The sequence below is a fragment of the Candoia aspera genome, chromosome 1, assembly GCF_035149785.1.
Source record: "Candoia aspera isolate rCanAsp1 chromosome 1, rCanAsp1.hap2, whole genome shotgun sequence".
Classification (NCBI taxonomy): domain Eukaryota; kingdom Metazoa; phylum Chordata; class Lepidosauria; order Squamata; family Boidae; genus Candoia; species Candoia aspera.
The window spans coordinates 9,189,941-9,212,177 of NC_086153.1; the positions used below are offsets into that span (position 1 = coordinate 9,189,941).

General features: G+C 40.9%; 1 protein-coding gene across 2 annotated transcripts in view; it reads right to left on the reverse strand.

Moving 5' to 3' along the window:
• The window catches only part of NF1 (neurofibromin 1), a 199,532-nt gene extending 187,009 nt beyond the window's left edge, over positions 1-12,523 (reverse strand). For both annotated transcript variants that reach the window (XM_063297286.1, XM_063297277.1), the window contains exons 1-3: positions 12,222-12,523; positions 2,580-2,723; positions 1,350-1,433 (exon numbers count right to left, since the gene is read on the reverse strand). In XM_063297286.1, coding sequence (XP_063153356.1) covers positions 1,350-1,433; positions 2,580-2,723; positions 12,222-12,281 — 288 coding nt within the window. In that variant the 5' untranslated portion in view covers positions 12,282-12,523. The remainder of the gene's footprint in view (positions 1-1,349; positions 1,434-2,579; positions 2,724-12,221) is intronic.
• Positions 12,524-22,237: the final 9,714 nt, after the last annotated feature.

Here is a 22,237-nt window from a genome sequence, read left to right on the forward strand (position 1 = left end):
GCATCTGTTCTCTTCAGTGCCTCATCTTATTTTTCCTCCTCACTGGAACATTCACAGGCCACTGGCAAGACATTTTCCCAAACATGAATGCTCCAGATGTGTTGGGCTAGAACTCACTTCACAAGGGAATGATGGGAAACTGTGTCCAACATATACAATGAGATCAGAAAAGGGTAATATAGAATGTTGTTTATATAAGCGTCAAATAACCAAAAACTATTTTGTCTGCCATGGTTTAGAAATCAATCTTTCAAAACCAGTTGTAGAGAATCACAAGCAGCTTATGGAAGAGCTGATTACATTAAGCTTGGAACTGTGTTGAAGAAACCCTCAGGAATAAACAATTTCACAAAGCCCACGTTTAGCTTTACAGTTTTGCTTCATACAAGGCACTAACCCATCAGTGACATTCCCAAAGTAACAAGGATAGGGGGAGAGTGGGGAGAGAGCTAAGTGAAAATTGGAATTTTTTTTTCTAGAAAGTACAAGATGACATTCCCTCTGGAAGTTTAACAAACCAAACAAATATAAACTAGGAAGCACCTGCAAAAGTCATCTTTAGCAACAGGGGGATGCTTCACAACTATTATGCAGAACTGAATCAACCCAAAATAAAACCAGAAAGTCAAAGGAGAACACTGAAGTTCTTTTGTGATCCCTAAACTGGGGTGCTCTTGATATGTTGCTATTCAACACCTATCACACTCTGCATGTAGCATAGACAACTACAATCCAAATAAATGTTGATAGCACTAGCTGGGAGAAGGCTAGTTTAAAAGTTATCTGTCAGTTCAAAGTTTCTCTTATGCTAGTCAAATGTAACTTTGTTGTACTCGTTTGGGGCATTATCAGTTGCTTGAACTGTCAATTCTCAATTTACCAAAAAAAAATGAACAACCTATCACCTGAAAGCTATTCCTCTGTAACCAAATCAAGGCCATAAGAAAACCCATTAAGAGCACAGCTATATAGACACTGGAAATAATGCACAAAGCTTTACAATTAACCTGAGGTATAGCAGATCTTTAAAATTTATTTAACAGATTTTTGTTCCACATTTTAAAGTGCTCACTCTTTACCAGAAACTTTCAAGTTCAGGAAAGCAACAACACTACAAGATTGCAAGCTATTAAAAGTAACCCCCAGATTTGTCCAGCTACAATTTTCAGAATTCAATTACTATTCTCAGCATTCACAGAATGCACTTTAGAAGTCACATTCAAACATACCTGGAGGGCATCTAGTTGGCCAATGTGTACTAAAACAATAAAAAGCATTATTTGCACAAGCTAACTGGTGTCTATTCCAAAATTTTGTTAAGAAAATTGCTTATTAAACAAGCTACTCACCCCAGCAAGACACTTTTCCAGTGTATCCAAAATAATCAACTGAGAAAGGTATAAGTTCTTTTCTGCAGCTTCACTAAATATCCTCTGTAAGAAAAAAAAATCAAAAGACCAATTTAGTTTTCAGTAAGAAAGCTGACTTACTGCCTGTCACCAAACAGATCAACATGGCAGTTCCAAAAGAAAATAACTTCCCTGGTACCCTCTGTAGCTTTTGAATGAATAACTTTATTACAGTTCAGTTCCCCCAAACATATCAAAATAAAAACGGTAAGATAAAATAGAGCAAAATAAAATAAGAACAATCTATCCTCTACACAATATAATCAGTAATCAATCCCAAAGTACAATTTCTGCAGGCTGCAAAGGTAAATTTAATGACAGCTTGTATTGTTTTAGGATCTTTGTCTGCCAGAGTTTTACATAAAATTCATCTGGTCATCCGGGGAATTACCTAATGAGGGGTGTCAGAAGCTCATTATGAGATACAAGATTACAGAAGTTACCATGTACGTGGGCCTGTAACCTTTAAATGTTAGTTCCTTTCAAGAGCATATCATGGCTTTTCTTCTGTCCCATCCCATTCTAGTTCTCTGACAAACTGATTCTAACACACACAAAAACCTTATATAACCTTTAAAACAGGGAGCTATTATTCCCCTAACACTGCACTTTAAATGCCAAAACAGTCTAGAGAGACCTACTCTGTTCCCAGCAAGAAGTCCCTAGTTACAATTAAAATCAAGTACTTTTTCCTCAGAAATGGACAGAGACTGGAGGACAGAATAAGACATAGGACAACACATAAGCACTTGCTCCTTCCCCAATATTTAACATTTTCCATTTTAGTCACAAACTACAGGCATCTTATTCTGTCACATCCACCTCAGTTCTCCAAAATTTTATGTAACATTACACTTTACAGGGGGGTGGGGGGTGTTACTTTATGTAGAGTTCCACTACATAGACAGGACAACCTTATTTATCCTGGTTACATGGAGGATAGGGTTGATCTGATTTGAACTTGTCTTGATGGGTGGGGGTGATCTTTTACACATAACTTTACAGATAGGAAATGAGTGTATTGTGTTTTCTCAGAGCTCAGAATTATAATAGGCATCCAATTCTCACTGAAGATAGAACAACCCAATCGATGCTTATCTACATAGACTTAAAAACTTTCTCTTGCTCCACAACAAAAGAAGGCTAAGACAGTGAGAAGATATAACTTACCATGTTGTTAACATTTTTTAAGATATTTGTGAGGCCACTAATAACCAGAGAGAACTTATACTTGGAAATGTTGATGAGACATTCCTTGTTATGTTCTGTGCTGACTTTGGTGTGGGTATTCTGCTGGCTGGCTTTGATTGGAAGCTGCAGTAAAAGGAAGTTTGGAAAGCTGTCATGCAGAAGGAAATTTACAGTACTACAGTTTATTGTGCAAGGATTAGCATAATAGGTCAACAATCAACATAACATGACCATCATTTTCATTTTCTTAAGTCAAAGCATCCCAGAAGAAGGCAACAGCAAACCACTTCCAGACCACTGCCAAGTATGAAAACAGACATGCCCACATAGTACCAAAAATCAAGCTGAACTCCAAGAGCACTTTACTTTTTAAATTAACATGGTTTAAGCTTTATTTAGAGTTAAATTATCACAGCTGTAAGTAAATTCCAAGTCACTTCCATCTCTGGAGTGACACAAAGGTCTGTTCTACCAATTCCTCTAAGGGTAAAGGCAAGTCTAATAGAAGTTTGACCATTCTGCCACAGCCAGACACAGCCAAATTAGCTAACATAGGGGCAGAGGCATGGTCATTCCAAGTTTTACTTTAGAAACCAATGTCTGTTTTAAAAAATTGTAGAACCTTGATTTCAATATACCAAATCTTTAATTCCCACCCCAAAATTGGACCTATTGACTCAATGGGACTTCTGAATAAATATTTACTGTAGAAGTGGACAACCAACAAGCTCCATGTACCTTCTCAGTTTCTTTTTTTCTGATTCCCAAAATATGCTAAGATTGCATTGCTGAAATGTATGGCCAATTGCCAGATTATGATGCTGTGACTCTTCTCTAATGCAAGGTGCTCTGAGAGTCCCACAGGCAGAAAATGGAATACCATCAAATAATTCCTTTGAAAAACCCATATTTCTTCCCACCTCCCAGTCTACTTGCTGGGTGTGCATGAACAATAGGGAAATAGACTTTTGAAGAAAAAAGAAAATGGTGCTGTGTTTAACACACTTTTGAGTAGGATGAAACTTATTACTTTAGGGATGCAATGGGAAGGGGGGACTGGAGGAGGCGTATAACATTTTTCAGAGGAGCAAGGTGACAAATGAGGACCTATCTTCAGGCATCATACCAAAAAGCTCAGGTGGGGGTTCATGCAAGCTGTTGACTGCTCTTTATATCATAAACTTGAATGAGACCACCACACTACTCATCATATGCATACAACAGATCCAGAAAAATCTATCTCAAGTACAGAATTCCAACCAGAAAAGTAGTATCTTCTGATTTAAAAAAGGAGAGAGAAAATATGCTTACAATATGCGCTGATGCTACATAAATCAGAAAAAGTATTGTTCTTCACTTGACAGGTATTATTTGAAATTATGGGACTGAAAATATATTGGACTAGTCATAATAAAGACAATAGAAAAACAGCATGCTCTCTGTAGAACAAACTGTGCAACCATAGCAGGGTAAGATATGGAAATGGAATTAATAAAATACAGCACAATTCAGCACAGTTCCTGAGTACTAGTTGTTAAAAATAAGGCTGAACTTCTATAAGATCAAGTTGTTGATCCTATGTTAGATCAAGTTTTAAAGTCCTGCTGCAGTCAGGTTTCAGGGCACGATGCACGATATATTATTGAGATGGCACTGATCGCACACTTGTGGCAGCATAGGATGGGAGTGGCGTATCCATCCAGCCCTCCTTGATCACTTAGTGGCTTTCAATACCATCAATCATAGTATCCTTCTGGATTGGCTGAGGAGGTTGGCAGCGGGAGGGGGGCATGGTTCTTTGGTGATTCTCCTTCCTCCGAGGCTGGTTCCACTCAGAGTTGGGAGTGGGGTAAAATTCTAGCCCAAGACCCCTGCTTTGCAGGGTGCCACAGGGCTCTACTCTCTGCCCACTCCTATTTAACATCTACATGAAATTATTGGGTGAGATAACCCATCAACGTAGGGTTAAGTATCATCAGCATCTCTGTCCCAGGCCACCAAGTGATCCCATCAAAGTACTTTCCCAGTGCCTGGACGTTCGGGATCTGGATGGGGAAAAATTGGCTTTAGTTCAGATTTAACAAGACTAAGTAGCTGTGGGATTTAGGGCTCCACATATCTAGTATTTTTCCATCACTGACTCTGGATTGGGTAATACTCCCTCAGACAGAATTGGTATGCAATCCAGGGTCTGCCAGGAATCACAGTGGTGGTTACTGCCCATCCCACCAGATTGGGCAGAATGGGCATGCTCTGGATCCCATCAGTGAAGCATGTCATTTGGTGGGTTCCAGGAAGCATGCCTTCTCTGTCATGGCACCTGTCTTGTTAAACAGCCTCCCCTCTGATATGGACAGCCCCATATGTTGGCCTTCCAGAAGGCTGTGAAGTCCTAGCTATTCCCAGGGTAGGGCCAGAGCGTTAATGGAGTTCTGATGTGGGTGCAGCTGTCCTTGATATGTTGTTAATGTGATTTTTTTAATGGGTCTCAATCTCATTAAATGGGTTGTGAAATTGGTTTTGTTTTAATCTTGTTCACTGCCCTGACTCCACTGAATTACAGATGACCTACAAGCCCTTTAAACAATTTTGTGGCCCAATTCAGTTTAAGAAATGAGCTCAGTAGAACTTTAAGCTTACATGGAAGTGCTCCTATCTTGCCCACCATCATAATCATAAAGAGGCTTTGGAAGATTTTACTTCAGTTTTTGCTTAACTTAGGTAAGCAAATTTCAAATTATAGTTTCTTTGCTATAAACCTCCTTTCAAACCATAGTTCAAAAATTTAATGGAGACTTAAATCAAAACTGTAATTTAGTGCGAGGGAGCAAAAAATGTGACCTTGATGAACAAGCAGCCCATATGCAACACCTTTGGGACTTCTAGAGCCAAAGAGTAGACACAGCCAAATTTCAATTTCAGGTCGTCTTTCACATTTTGACCATGGTTTACCACAAAGGGATTGCTCGTTTTTTTCTTTTCTCTTGGGGAAGAGATGGGCTCCAGAGGCCACATAGGCAGTACCAAACCTGCAACCTTTTTTAAAATTAGTTTTTGGAAGTTGGGAGAGAATTCACTCAAAATAACTGCATTTAACTTGCCAGAGACCTAGGACATCAATTTGGAGTATAGCTTCAGCTAAATAACAGCAAAACTGTTGCAAAAATCAGCAATCTGCCACCAAATTTCAGCAGCACAATTTTGGGAGGCTCTGGGGAGTGCAAAAATGGGACTGTGCATAGGTTACTCAGGCCTACTTTACTGAATCAACTACATTTGGTTGGGTTGCACAACACATGCTACTAAAAGAAAACAAACTGCATTATGGATTAGCATAAAATCAGGCTACTACACTCTGTAACATCTAAGCAAGGAGGCCACCATTGTCAGAGTATTTCAAACTGAAATTATATCTGAAGTTTATACCTCAGGCTATATTCATCATCTAACTTTCATACAAACCATTGTAAAACTGTTCAGTTTTAAACATTCCAATACTGTGATTCACAAAAGAATTCTCTATGAACCATGTATGTCGAAATTCAAATTTTTGTGCACTCAGTAGTAGCACAGATAAGATGTGAAATGATTCCACAAACCCAAGACACTAATCCTCTTCATGAACACTAGACACTTTGTTTCAAGCTGCATCCACACATTCTTAAAAAGGTCACAGACCAATCATTTCCCTCATGCGTCATTTACCAGTCAGTTAGTTGCAAGCAACATTCAATTCTGGAATGAAATTCTTTTGAAAAATCTACTTTGAGGAAGTTGGATTTTGGATCAAAGTCAACAGCTTTGGATCAGAGCAATGTATGACACATGCAGCTGCACTTAACACAAAAATAACTATTTGACAGGAAATATGGATGCTTTTTAGTGGCCAAAACCTCATGCCATTACTTTCCTCTCACTCCTCATTAAAAATTCTGAATACTGGAGTCTACACACAAGAATGCTATGCCATTGTAGAAAGCAATTATGTCCCATTATTAAGTCTCAGAAGATTATTGTGGAATAATTTTAGTCAGACAATCAATGGTCATCTCTACTATCACTAAAGTTTCACAGATATACATATTTGGATGGGCCAGGAGAAATTATGTTTTACTCCACCACCTGTCAATTCTGCTAGAAAGTCCCAGTTTTTCTCCAGTTCACCCACACATTATTTTATTAATCCACACCATGCCAATCCAACAACCAAATTGCCAGGGTTTTATAAACTTGCTAGCTGAAGTTGGAGTCCCTAAAACCTTCTGATTAACTTCTGAAACTACTTCCTACAATTAGAGCAGGGTTCCTCAACCATGGCAACTCTAAGCTGTACAGACTTCAACTCCCAGCAAAGCTGGCTGGGGAATTCTGGGAGTTGAAGTCCGCACAGCTTAGAGCTGCCAAGGTTAAGGAACCCTGAATTAGAGTATTTGTCCATCTTAACCAGAACTGTCTAGTATTGATAGCAGGAGCTTTCCAAAATCTTTTCCAGCAAGCTTGATGTGAATCTGTGGCTCTTTCCATGCAAAGCATATGTTCTCTCTGAAAGGCTGCCTTATACCAAGGCACGCTGTTGGTCCATCTGACCCAGAATGACCTGCTCTAACCTGTCCTCAAAGAGTTCTGACAAATGCCTTTCTTCTTAATCATGCCTTTTAAAAAAAATGGAAATGCCAGAGATTAAACCTGGGGCTTGTTTGCCTGCAAACTATAAGCATCATTGTGCCTCCACAGGTGTATATGACAAATAGGACAGATGAGGCATGCTAGTTGCATTCACCAAAAAAAAAAAAAAAGCCAGAATTTCAGAGAACCCTGCTTAATTACTTAAGCAGTGCTGCTCAGTACTCCCGCCTGCCTCCTCCTCTCCATTTTTTCCTTCACTAGGAGGTATCAAACAAGAATTCTTGACCATCTTCTTAACATGCATGCCTGTGTGTACATTACATTACATTACATTACAATACATTTTTGGTTAAAACAAGATGCTCAGGCTCATTCACTCAACATGCTAGGATACTGAACATCAGGACTTCAAACATGTAAAGTCACCAATTACACATGTTTCTACAAAACTTGAACACTGAACATCTGGATAAGTCTCACCCAAAATTCAGTACCAGAAAAGGGGCTCTGAGTGATGAAGTTACTTCTCGACCAAGCATGTAGAAATATTTTCTGACTCAAGTCAACAAGTAGTGGATCAGCCAGCAGGTACCACATTTCAAAAGCAGAAGTGGGGCCGGGACAAAGGATATGTTTGGTTTCATTTGCTTTTTAACTGAACTACAATTAAATATAGTCAACATGATTATATTCTAGCAACATATTTAACAATGTTCACTTTCTATCGTATCAAAAATTTTAATTTGGCAAAAACTTTGGAGATCACAGACAGCTTCATCTAAGGTTTTCAAGGGCTAAATGTAGCTCTGGATGCTCAGAATGTGCATTTCTCTTCAAGACAAACAAGAAATATGAAACCTGGAATATACATATATGCCAAGAAATGCTGACCTGTTTATTTTTAAACTCCAAAGGAAAGACTTTTTTTATAAATTCTTCCTAGAAATGAGGTAAAAATCTCCTTCTAAACTGCTATCCCATATGCATAGTCTATGAAACTCTGCTTGCTAAAATTAGGCTCAGAGGGGTACTTTTTATGTCACTTAGAAATGAGGAAATGGAGAAACATACCCCAAAATGGTTGAACTTCAGGTAAGCCAGAAAATTGGAAACTGGCAAACACACAACCCCAATTATGTTGATCATTAGACAAGTTAAAAATTCTGATATTCTGCAACCAAACTTGGAGCATAAACTTCACCTCTCAGAAGGACCAGCCTTCAGGTTCTTCCAGGGAACTTCAGAAGAAGGAAATGGGATAAAACAAAGCCATTCCCTCTGCTCATCTGAAACTCCTGTTCCATCAGACTCTTCCTCTCCCTGAACATTTTCTAGCTGCACAGTATAAAGTTTATTTAACTTGAAAAGTTTCTGCCTGTAACTGGTTTTTTTTCCATCTTCCCATCTTTTTTTTTCTTTTGTGTCCTATCTTTTTGATAGTAAACCCGTGGATAGGGAATGTCTTGTTCTCATTGACTGTACTTTTACAATGAAGTGTGGCATAAAAATGCATTGAGCAAATAAGAGTGGCCTTTAAATATTCCCACTGCTACTATAAAACATAACCAAACCAGATTTTTAATTTGGGGAAGGCAAAAAGGAGGTACTTCCAAAGACAGTCTCAATAGCTGTAATCTACACAATGTAAATTTCTTCATTGGAACATTTAGGGCAAAGTGCTACTTTTTAAAATATGTCAATTTAAGCCTATTTTCCAAATGAGCAACCACTAAACCAGTCTATTATAAACAAAGGCAGTACAAAAGTTTTGCTCCCTTATCATTCTCCAGGGTCTGTAATTAAATAATTAAATCTACATCAGCACTCAGAGAAGCTGTATCATTTATTCTTTCATATTCACAGCAATAATGACTCCCATTTTTAACAAGAATTAAGAATTACGGTTGAAAAAAAACATTGGATTGCTTGGTCACTCAGAGAATGGATTCACGCACCACAATATCATAATGTGCTTTGTGTCATATGATATGGGAAATCAACTACTGTGCTTTGTAAGCCATGTATTAGGGCTTGTTATCTGTGAATCGAGTAACTGCGAGATATTAAACCATTACTTAGACTAAAAGCATTAAATTACATTTACAAAGTGTACCTATCTTTTCCACAGCATCATTAAGTCTAATTTCAACTGCTGCAAAATAAATAAACCATGTCCTATTAAAGCTCTATCTTGGCTGAATAATTTAAGTGCATCTAAGTTTCTCTGAATCCTGCCATGGTGTCTGTCATTGTCCTTCCCACCCAACATAAATATGCATTTAAGAGGATTTTTTTTTTTTTACATTAACAAGAAAAATATGTGATCCTAGAGACACAGAAAAGACATTTCAATTCAGGTGAACAATTATAAACCTATACATGCCACATGGTACTCAGCATCCTCCTTATTTAGGATATGGCGTGCCCCCATTTTTAGAAAAGTCTGTACACTATTATTTAGGATAAATAAAATGTGCTCTCCAACTAAATATAAATATATACACACACACACACACACACTTTCTTTAGCTTCTAAATTTGCTTGAGCATATGGCAGCAGCCTAATCTGTTTCTGTGCCTAAGCCCTATAAATCTACCCATTACAGCAAAATGAAATGAGAACGTATCATGTTTCTCCTTAGCCATCAAAAAACACGGGATAAACTGAGGATGCCCATGGGATGGGAAAGTGGAGGAATCCAAGCACCTATCTTCCTTCCCAGGTAGTCTTTAGCTTTCTGCAGAGACCCAGAGATATTTCCTGTGTCAGTCCCAACAATGACCCCGCACTTTCAATAGATTCCTTAAAAAAATGAAATACAAGGTAAATTAACAGTACACTGAAAAAAAATAGCTCCCCAATTCTCTTAGGCTAACAGTGTCACTCCTGTGGTTTTCTAAATCTTTAAAAATCACTAAAAAAAACCTCTCTTGGTGACAGGCGAGGTACAATTCCTCAGTCTCCCCACCAGTCAAAGGACCCCTACTATGGTTAGCAAGAGACCTGTTGCTTCCAATCCCACTTTAGGCAGTTAATATGTTATTCTTCTTCATACAAGGGAACCCCATTGACATGCTACAAGAACGGAGTCCTATTATATTATATATATATATAATTTATATATATATATATATATGTGTGTGTGTGTGTGTGTGTGTGTGTATATATATATATATATATATTTAATATTCACAATTATAACTTCCTTCCACAGAGAATAGTAACAGCAAGGCCTTTCCTCATGTTATCTCTAGACCAGTATTTCTCAACCTCGGCAGCGTAAGATGTGTGGACTTCAACTTCCAGAGATGGCTAGCTGGGGAATTCTGGGAGTTGAAGTCCGCAGATTTTCAAGCTGCCAAGGTTGAGAAATACTGCTCTAGATGCTCCAGATTTGACAAACAGCAGGATTATATGTTCTAAACCCACAAAATTTAAGACTCAAGATTCTGCTTACCTTCTTTACACATTCCCTATAGTGGGAGCTCAGAAAGATCTTCCTTAACTCTTTCCATTAATAGATTATCCCAGTGCCATACCCAAAGGATGAATACTTTGGTTCATACTTCTCTCATTCTACAGGAAGGATGATGATGATGAAGATGATGATTAATAATTAGATTAGGATGAATTGTATTGCATCCAGGTGCTTTCCCATCCCATTGAAAGAAATATTGCATCCAATATTTCTTTGGATTTCTCACACACAGGCTCGTGTTGAGAAACCCCTTTTTGTGGAATTCAGCAACCACCCATCCCAGGCCATTTCAAAAGAAAATAGTTCCTCAAGTGGCATCAGGAGACTTAGAGTAACCAACGTGCTTAAGATTTTCAGTTGTAACAAAGCCTTCCTCTCTAAAGTCTTTCTCATTGAGAGGAGCTGCAAAACATCATTCAGCTACACACAGCCCATCTCAAGACTTCATGGAGTGAAAACTACCAGATCACTTGCTTTCTCCTATGTTATCTTCGGGCATCCTTCAAGCAGAGAATGACTATTAACAAAAAAGAGAAGAGTGGGCTCATCACTTTAAAAATTAAGATGTCCTTCGGTCTATTTCCTCTGTTCCCTACCTTCTAATAGCCTATACTCATGAAAGAACGGCATATATATCTAAATAACCCAAACAGAGTCACGTACAGTATATCACATATTTCTCCCCACAGAAGAGCAAGAAACCATCACATACATAAAGCCACTGGTTGGCTCATTTCATCCTAATCAGAAAAGAACCAGAAGACATCCTCCAGCCATTTTCCCCTCTAGTCAAAACTTAATCAAACTATTTTGTCCTTATGGGGTGAACTCCCAGTCCAGCCATGCCATTATATATTAGTGAGCCACAGCTGCTTTGTCTCAAAAGAGAGAAAACGAAATATGCCAAGCAGCCTTCCTCAAACTTGATGCAGCCATTCCTGTGCAATCTGGGTGCAGGGTAGGTAGAGCCTTCCTGCAACCTGGTGCCTCTGATCAACTGAACTTCAGGCCCGCATTGGATGGGGACAAGAGTTGTTATCCTCCAACAAATCTGCAGAGCTCCAGCTTGGGAAATTCTGCTCCAGTCCGTGCATCCTGCTTACCCCCATCAAACCTGAACCACAGGGCACTCTCTATTTTACATCCCCCTACCAGGCGTGAGACTCTCCGGAGCAACGGCCCCACTTTCTTCCCATAGAAGCCGATAAGAGGTGGAACACACCCACGCGGAGGCCTCCCTCCCCACCCCCCCATTTCCTCCTACCTTCCCAAGCCAAGAAGCCTCGTTGGGCTCGCCCTCAACAGAGCTGGCCTGCAGCTATCCATCCTGCCGCTGCTTTCCATCCTCGGGAGCGCGGAGCAGCGCTCCGGCTGGGAAAAGGAGGAACGAGGCGAGCCCCCTTCACAGGCACCTTCTTGTCATAAATCCCCCCAAGCTCCTTTCCTTCCCCCCCAGAGAAGCCCATTCCCACTCCGGCCCCACTTGGGGGTCTCCCCAGAGCACAGGCCAGTTTACCTGCTCATCGAAGCGGTTCACCACGGCCTGCACCCATTCCACCGGCTTGTGGGCCGCCATCTCCCGCCGCCCGCCAGGCCGAGGGGGGAGAAGAAGGGTCCGGACGCCCCCTTCCCTCTTCCCCTCGGCTCAGTGCAGCCGCCGAGCTCTCAGCTCCCCTCCTCCTCCGCCTTCTCAGCCATCAAAGCCCACCGGCCACCATGACACCACACCGGAAGCGGGAACGCGAGTCCGCCCCCAACACCAGCCCGGGCCGCCAGGGGAGAGACAAGTGGGAAAGGGGGGAGACGAAAGAGGAAATGCGCATGCGCGACGAGCTCGGCAAGGGGAGGGACAGACGCGAGGCCAAGGCGCACGCGCGCCGGAGCACGGAGGCCAGGGAACCCTCGGACAGCAACGCGCATGAGGAAAAGGAGGGGAGGAGTGGCGCATGCGCAACGAGCTAGGAGAAAGGCGGGGCGTTGTGTGAGCCATGCCCGCGGGAGCAGGGAGAGTACTGCATCAGCTCGCGGAAGAGCGAGGATCACGCATGCGCAACGAGGTAGCCGAAACCCGGAAGTGAAGGAAATAGGGAGAAAAGCCGATGAGCAGCGCGCGTCGAAGCTGATAGTAGGTACTGCGCAGGTGTTGACTCGCTCGTACGCTGTACGGTGTAGAGGCACTGCGCACGCGCAAAAGCAAAGGGGCGTCTTCCAGTTGCTTTTAATCCCTGGAGTCATTTCATTCCCTAAATAAGTTAACTCATATTGCAGCACAAAAGAATTAACATTGGAGGAAATTACTTAAGCTGCTCTGCGGGGCATAGGATAAATAAAAGATATAGCTTATATCAATATTTTAAAATGCCTATCGTGGATATAACTTAATTAGAACAGCCGGGGGACAGAAAACAATGTGAAAGCTTCTAATTTTTTTTTCAAATAAGACGGATTTGAAGTCGTGGATTTTGCACTTTATTAGAGCCTTAAAGAATAGTTTCCAAGATCTTGTTAATAGCAAAAAAAAAAAGACATTTCACATGCTGCTTATTTTATTTAGGCTGCTTTATCAAAACTATGGGCAGCATTCCAATCAGTTGATGAAGAGATGGCCATGACCCTTGGACATTTATATAATAATAAACCTGGTCATTGACCTTTTGACGTCATAAGATGCTTTGTGATTTTTTAAAAAAGGGAGTAAGAGGTAGCCGATACTCCAATTAAACTTCGCTGGGTACTGAAATGGCTCTGCGCTGCATGCAAGTCTCCATTGTTTCATCATCAGATATCTTCCTCCTTCCCGACTTTCTGATTTGTTTTCCATTTTGCCCGCCTGAGTTCCCAAAAACTCAGAAGGCTACATAATATAAAGATGCTCTTGAACTGAGCGGGTGATACATGGGCTACATGGAGTGGGCTGCAAGTCACGAGAGCTTATGCCTGTGGATAAAATGCTTTGGTCAGATAAGAAGCTACAAGGCTCCTGATGTTTGGCTTCCATAGACTAACACGGGTCTCCTCCTACAGCAAATATGTCTGTGTAATTTTATGGACAGCAACTCTGAAGAGTTTTGTGACTGCCATATATATACATACACACACACACACACACACACACCCCTAATCTAGCCTACAACCCTGAAATTTCCTAGTGGTCTTTCATCCAAATGCTAACTAGGCACAACCCTGATTAGATTTTTTGCTCAGAAGCATCTCCCTGATCTCTGCCTCAGACGGAAGAAAATCCTAACAACCACAACCATTATATCCTACTTATTTTGGGCAGGAGATGTAGACTGTTCCCATTCACAGTCACTGAAACAGAACTTTAAACTGAAACTGAACTTTTCTTTTAAAGTTCTTCAAAATGCCTAGCTTTTGAATCGGCAGTCATTCCAATTACAAATCTAGCAGCCTTAAATCTTGAAGTTTCTTCTACTTAGCAGCAAGTTTCTGTAATCAGTTTGTCCACTAGAGGTCACTCGTTGATACTAAAACCGTTTTTTCACCCTGGAAGAAGAATGGAGAAAATCTGTGTTTTATCTGTTAAAAATAATGCTGCATTTTTAGTTTCCTCCGTGTGGTTGATCCTTCTGCTCAGAGGCAACATTGTTGCTTAAGGTAAATGTGTATCCCGCCTTTCTAAGCCACTAACTGGAACTGGGTTGTATTGTGGAAGTTGCCATTAAAAAAGAAATGTATTCTATAAAGCTGAGAACCAGACTGAAAGGAGAAATTTTCTTCATGATAATTTGCTTCCTTTCTGCTTATGGATTCATATGCAGGGATAGATAATAATTAAGGAATAAGAAAGGAATAAGAAAAATAAGAGACAGGATCAACTTCTGCATTGTATGAAACATTGGGGGGGAACTAGGTAACAAGCATATGCAATACCATTTTTAATCCTTGTTTTTTTTTTTATTTATTTATTTATTTATTATTCAACTTTAATTACCGCCCATCTCCCCCAAAAGAGGGACTCTGGGCAGTGCACTTGTTTTACCCAATGTTTTGGCATACTCTGTCATTTGAACTCAAAATGGCTGCCATCTTGGATCTCTTTTGATTTAACCAATAAGAAACCTAAACATAAGTCTCAAACCTTCTCCAACTGGCTGCTGGAGAAGAATCTGGAGCAGTGTTTCTCAACCTTGGCAGCTGGAAGATGTATGGACTTTAACTATGCTCTGTTGGCTGGGGAATTCTGGGAGTTGAAGTCCACACATCCTCCAGCTGCCACGGTTGAGGAACACTGGTCTAGGAGTTTTCAAACTGTGTTCTGTGGAACCCTGGGAGTTCACAAAAAACTGGATGGGGTTCTGTATTGAGTAAGGACAAAAAAAGTTCATACGAATGCAGTTAATTTTCTATTCTTTATTTATTTATTTATTTATTTATTTATTTTATTATTTAGTGATTCAATTTGTATGGCTGGCCATCTCACCAAGTGACTTTGGGTGGCGAGCAAAATTAAAATAGGTTTACAATAACACAAAACTTAAGGTAAATAGTAGCCGAGAATAAATTATTATTCTTATTACTATAGCTTTGCCTCTTGCTTCAGGAATCTTATTATTTAAATAACAGGTTCCACCGCCTGAAAAATTCTGAAAGCCTTGGAGTAGTCTACTCTGCATGATAAGCATGTTGGGATCTAATTTCCTCTTTAGGATAGCCTTCTACTGTTGGCCCAGCCCAACGCCAGGTTCATTCACTTAGTGCGATGAGCCAATGAACCACGCAGAGTGGAGGAAAGTGGAATTCAAACACTTTAGTTCGGCTGAGAAGCAAAGAGGTACACTTGGGATCCAAGTCCAAATTAAGCACGCCTGCTGAAATCCAGCACGCTCTTTCATACCATAAAACTACAAATACATGTCATAATTTCCTGATTTTACATCCCTGATTCATTGAAGACATGTGCAGTTTAGGCTAGTATCCCATAATAAGCATGGGGGTGCACTTAATTTGCTAAGCTCTCCGCCTCTGGGTTTGTTTCCTAACTTGCTAATGGTAAACTTGCTCTTACCTCCGGACCTTTGCCCAGACAGTCTTGACCACAGCTAAGCTAAATGTCTTGTTGCTTTTCAGCAATGGGTGCACCTGCAGAGTTTCTAGCAAGGTCTATGGAACGTCTAACCACATCCCTTCAGCTGAGATAGCCCACAGAAGGTCTGCAGTTAACACTGTTAGTGTCACTTGATGGGTGCAAGTTGTGGTCCCTAACAAGCCCAGGCAATAAGCAAAGATGGAGTAATTCCAGCTGAAGCGATTTCATGGCTTGCTTGCAAAAGTCCCTAATAGCTTGCTAATATTAATAATTCAACAGGCTAGGCTCTCAGTACCATCCCGCTGAAAATCTGCTGGGGTATAGCAACTTGCCCGGCTTTTTTTCATCCTTCCCAAACCAACCGATTCTCAGTATATTGTTTAATAAACAGCTCTGGATAACTCAAAACAGTCCAAATCATGGTATTATCTATTCTGTATTTCAGCGCTGATGTTACAATTCATGTTCTTCTAAAACCGTGTAAATGCACAGCCATTCCTGTTCTTATCATTACTTCTGCTTTTAATCAAGTATAATGTAATGTAAAATAATGTCATATAATCTAGAGAGCCACCCGGTGTAGTGGGTTGAGGCACCAGCCTAGAAATGAGGAGACTGCGAGTTCTAGTCCTGCCTTAGGCATGAAAGCTGGCTGGGTGACTTTGGGCCGGTCACTCTCTCTTAGGCCTTCAGAAAAAGGGAAGGGCAAACCACTTCTGAAATTTTACCAACAAAACTGCAGGGCTCCACGTAGTCATCAGGCATTAAGGCTGACTAAAAGCCCCTCACCTTCAAACGTATAATATAAGAGTATAGGGCAGCCTTTCTCAACCTTTTGTCCCTGGAGGAACCCTTGAAATATTTTTCAGGCCTTGGGGAACCCTGCACATTCAGGCTTAAATATAGGCCAGAAGTTAAAAAATTATTATATTTGTTTCATGTGTAGGCCTGTGTAGATGCATTAACAGAAACTAAAAATAAAAACTTACCTCTCTAATGTGAAGTTGCCTGAACTGGAAATAATTTTTTAAATAAATTGGGATCTCGCAGGGAACCCCTGGTGACCTCCCTTGGAACCCTAGGGTTCCACGGAACCAAGGTGGAGAAACCCTGGTCTAGGGATTGTTAGGATTAAAGTAGTTAGGAAAGCATGTGTATATGTGTCAATATGGATTCTCTACATTGGTTATGGTGCGAAATACAGGTACTGGCCAAGGGCAATTAGGCTAAGGAAGGAAAGAATGACACGCCACCACCCATTTCATTTGGAAACCAGACAGGCTGTGTGATTAAAAACCTTGGGACTTAGACATTCCATCATGATGAAGTTGATTCATTGTGTAATGTAATGGCATTAGGATAATAACACTCTGATCCTGCTGCATGTGGAGATGCTGCGTAGATAACAAAGAGATACCCATTGCATTCTGAATACTGGTAGGTGGGGAACATAAGGAACTTGCTTGTGAGCTTCCTGGTAGCATCTGCCTGGGCCAATGTAGGAACAGAATTTCTTTTCCTATGTGATTTTACTGAATATTAAATACATTGCAATTAACATTATTTAAAAGGCATTACATATAATTAGGTAATATGATCTTAAATAGTATGACTATATTGCTATTATGTAAAATACTATATACTTTAAAAGGAAAAAAAGCTTAGCTTGTTATATAATAACCTATTTAGCATCTGTAGGAAACCACAAAGAGATTTGCTGGTTCAGGATGAGGTATCCTCAGTAGACAGATGTCACGCTCCACCATGAACTGAATAGAGCAGGGATTCTCAACCTGGGCCCCTTTAAGCATGGCTGGCTGGGGAATCCTGGGAGTGGAAGTCCACACATATTAAAGTGGCCCAGGTTGAGAAACTCTGGAATAAAGGATGCAATGGAAGCCCTTACCCCATGTTTGGAGGCACTCAGGATCTGCTGGGGAGGAACAGGCTCGGATTCATGAATATGATTGAGCTGCTGTTTATTCATGAACCCACTGATTCTGGAATTATACTATCCTTGACTCTTGGTGGGGAGGTCCACCATGGAGAACAGGACTGGAATCCAGATGTGCCCCTGGACTTATAGCTTCTGTGGGAACAGCGGGTGAAGACCATAGCCAGGAGGACCTCATCCACTAGGTCTGGTATGCCCATTGCAGTCTTACTGAGAACAGGGGGTAGTAAAGATTCACAGAACTTGTCAACTCCCATATGGATTACTATAATTCACTTTATATGGGCTTCTCTTGAAGAGCGCTTGGCGAAGTGTGACAGCCTGTACATTTACAAGAAAAATATGGGAACAGAATGCTCGACTAGCTAAGCCTTGGATCTGGTCCAGCAAACTTCTTGTGTTCTTAACAGGATGGAAGTGGTACTGAAGAATGATGCTGTGTCAACAGCAGGGCCAAAAGTCTTGATCCGAATCTGAGTCAAACTCAGCACAACTGGCATAGCTTTCAGGATGGCTGCTGGCCAGCCAATCCAATTATCTATGATTGTGACATTCTTCCACTCTCTTTGAATTGCTGCACCTGCACACAGTTTGGGCACAGGGCCATTACAGGTTAGTCACTGAAGTCCTACTGATTTTTACCAGGAGAATGAAACTCATACTTAAAGTAATCTTCACTTAAATCAGGAGAATATTTCTTTTGTGTGTACATTTAAAATATTTACAAAGCACCTGCCTTGGCTCTCCATGTGCATGGAACCTTAAAACATCATCTAAAATTTAAAATGTAATAAAGCGTATTAGCTGTAAGAAGATTAAAGATATTGTGATATATAAAGTGATAATTGTGTAGGAAGCCAATGTGGTATACAGGTAGTCCTCACTTAACAACTGGGACCAGAATTTTGGTTGCTAAGCAAAGGGGTCATTAAGCGAATCCAACCCAATTTTATGACTTTTTTGCTGCAGGCGTTAAGCGAATCACTGCAGGCGTTAAGCAAACCACATGGTCATTAAGCGAATCACACAGTTCCCCATTGATTTTGTTTGCCAGAAGCCAGACTGAAAGGTTGGAAATGGCAATCACATGACCACAGGATACTGTGATGGTCATAAATGTGAACTGATTGCCAAGTGCCCAATGCATGATCAGGTGACCGTGGGGACACTGCAATGGTTGTAAGTGTGAGGACTGGCCATAAGTCATTTTTTCCCAGCACCATCGTAAGTCCAAACTGTCACTAAACAAATGGTCATTACGTGAGGACTACCTGTAGTAATTAAGAGATTGGACTAGGAGCTGGGAGACATAAGGAGGCTAGTCAGGGAAGCCAGCTGGGTGATCTTGGGATAGTCAATCCCTCTCAGCCCAAATTAGTTTCAGACTCTGCAACAAACTGGCCAATAAAAAAAAAATCCCTCTTCACATCATGCATCATTGATTCTTTGCTGTAAGAACTAGATGAGTGCAAGACAATATAAGGAGATCTGACAACTAAGTGGGATAGATGCCAAGATAAAGAACAACAGTAAAGCGATAGTCATGAAAAGTGAAACAATATCATCCAATTTCATAGGAAACAGAATGCTTTTAGCATGCCACTAGATAATATTCACGGGGATGAGCACCGCCCCCTAGAGTCGGACACGACTGGACTTAATGTCAAGGGAAACCTTTACCTAAATAATATTGCCATATTCTGTACTTATTTATAGAACTTACAATTTATAGAACTTATTTATAGAACACACAAAGGCATAAACCATGATTTGTAAACAAAGCTGACTCTGGTAACCTTACTAGCAATTCATGTTTTGGCTTTAGCACATTGTCTGAACTGAGTTTGCATAATACACTGAACCATAAACTCAGTTCGCGTGTCATTATTTTATGGATCAGTATGTTGTTCAAACCCAGAAAATTCACTTAATAGACTACACTAGGGTTCGGTTAACTAGCCATAAATGTGTAATATGAGTACAGCCTCTCTTCCCAGACAAAACATTACCAGGAATGACATACCACTCTCAACACCGATTTGAATCTCTCATTTGCAGAGACTTTTTGACATTAGGCTCCCCCTTCCACGGTGGTAAACCGCTAGTTCTGTCTAGTGGTTAAAGCGTTGGACAGGGAGTGAGGAAACCTGAGTTCTTGTCCTGCCTTTGGCACAAAGCCAGCTGGGTGGCTTTGGGCCAGTCTCTCTCTCAACCCTAGGAAGAAGGCAAACCACTTCTGAAAAGCATTGCCATGAAAACTGCATGGATTTGTCCATGTAATCGCCAGGAGTCAAGACTAACTTGAAGACACACACACACACACACACACACACACACTTCTATCATTGCCGCAATCCTATGAAACAGACTGAAAAAACTTGAGAAAGGTTCCCCTGCAAAGGTTCCTCTTCGTGGTTGAATTAGCTTCCCTATAACACCCATGCTTTCATTTTCGGGGCATACAAAGAACATGTATGAACTTTGAGGAGGAATTTTCATTCAGTACCACAGTATGTGTTTTGCCTATCCAAGGTCCAGATTCAGTCCTTGCTGTCTCCAGGCATGGCTGAGAAAGACTCCTATAGGATGTGCCCAGAAGGCTTCTACATGTCAAAGAAGACATATATGGGCTTTAAGGACCAATGGTTGGGCTCAGCATCCCAATGTATATTTGCTTTGGGTGTGTAGAAAGTATCAGCTTCAGTTTAGAGGATTCAACAGCAGGTAACAAAACCTGGTTGCTCTACACCTCAAACGCTGGTGAGATGTGGTCCATTCTGTGCTGGGTGGACAATGGGGTTTCCTGCATACCTAATGACTGCCCAATGGGAGCTACTTTGGCTCTAATCCTCACTCTCATAATTTGAATCCTGGATGACTCATTAGCTGACCTTGCATGATGTGCTTCGGTTGGGTACTGAATTTACTCCTTTTCTGTATTTCTACTAGACAACACACCATAAACTAAAGGCTGGATTTGCACGAGAAGGCAAGCAGCCACCATCGCCGCCACCACAACAAAAAAATAACCAGAGTTAATGACCAACCAACCAACCAACCACGCACCCATTACAGTTTTCATGGATCTGATGAAAGGTTTGTGAATACAGCTGGTGAATTGCAGGTGGGTCCATGTTCACAGAAGCCTCCCTCCTCCTGTTTCTCACCAAACCTGTCTTTGACATTTGTATCTACTTCCAGGCTAGATCCCAAATTGCATTCCATACATTCTGCTGGAGGGTATAGCTGACTCTCTGCCAAGCAGGTTGCTAAGTCCAGACAGGTCTGACTGTTTACCCTGAAAAGCAAAACAAGAAATAACCATCACGGGATTCAAGATTTCCTAAGCTGGGGGAGTGACCAAAATACAGGGCTTGTTTCTCCAGAGATTCTTGAATCTGTTACCTTATCATACTGGAAAGGGTGTACAAAGTTTAATTTTTAGCATCACCTGTTTTAGCTGCCGCAGATCTCATACTGGTGAGAGTTGTCATTCATCAGGGACTCTAGCAGGGTGGAATGGGAGGCAGCTGCCAGCCTCTTACATGCCTACATTTAAATGCTTATTATGAACAGAAAGGTTCCTATTGTTACAGCACAGACTGAGGTTTGCTTTGAAGTCTTTATAAGATTTTGCAAGACAATATGAAATATCTTGCATATTTTTCCACTGTGCATGCATGTACACATAAGGGTGTGTGTGTTTATGTCAATATATATGTTTATATGTCTACATGCATCTATAATCTCTCTATGATAGAGAGATTATAGAATCTGTGGCCTCCCAAATGTTGTTCAGTAGAAATCCTGTTGGCTCAGAGAGACCAGCCAATGGTCAGAGATGGTGGCAGCTATAGTCCAACGAAGTCTGGAGGGACACAGAGTCTCCATCTCTGGCCACAGCATGCAGAAGATAGAGTCAACCTTTTATAATACAGGTAGTTTTTGACTTACGACAATTTGTTTAGTGACTGGTTGAAGTTACAACAGTGTTAAAGAAAATGACTTACAGCCGGTCCTCACACTTACAACCGTCACAGTGTCCCTGCAGTCTTGTGATCAACATACGAGCTCTTGGCAACTAGCATGTATTTACAACAGTTGCAGTGTCCTGAGATTACAGGATCACCATTTGCAACCTTCCCAGCTGGCTTCCGACAGGCAAAGTCAATGGGGAAACACACAATTCATTTAATGACCATAGTGATTCACTTAACGACCACTGCAAAAAATGTCATGAAATCAAGTGTGGTCACATGATGCCTCGCTTAATGACTGTACCACTTTTCCCATCCCTATTGTGGTCATAAATCGAGGACTACCTATATAACTCTAATACCTTCTATTTCTAAATGTTGACGCCTTCATGTTATTTACATGGGAGAATCAAGATGAGTAGAAAGAGTTGGATTGCAGTAAGAAATGAGTGCATTATCATGCCTGCAACACAGTATCCCATAAGGGGGCTGTGGGCTCATAGAGTGCTCTGCCTAGCCTGGAGACCCCTGAGAAGTCTTCAAGAGGAGGG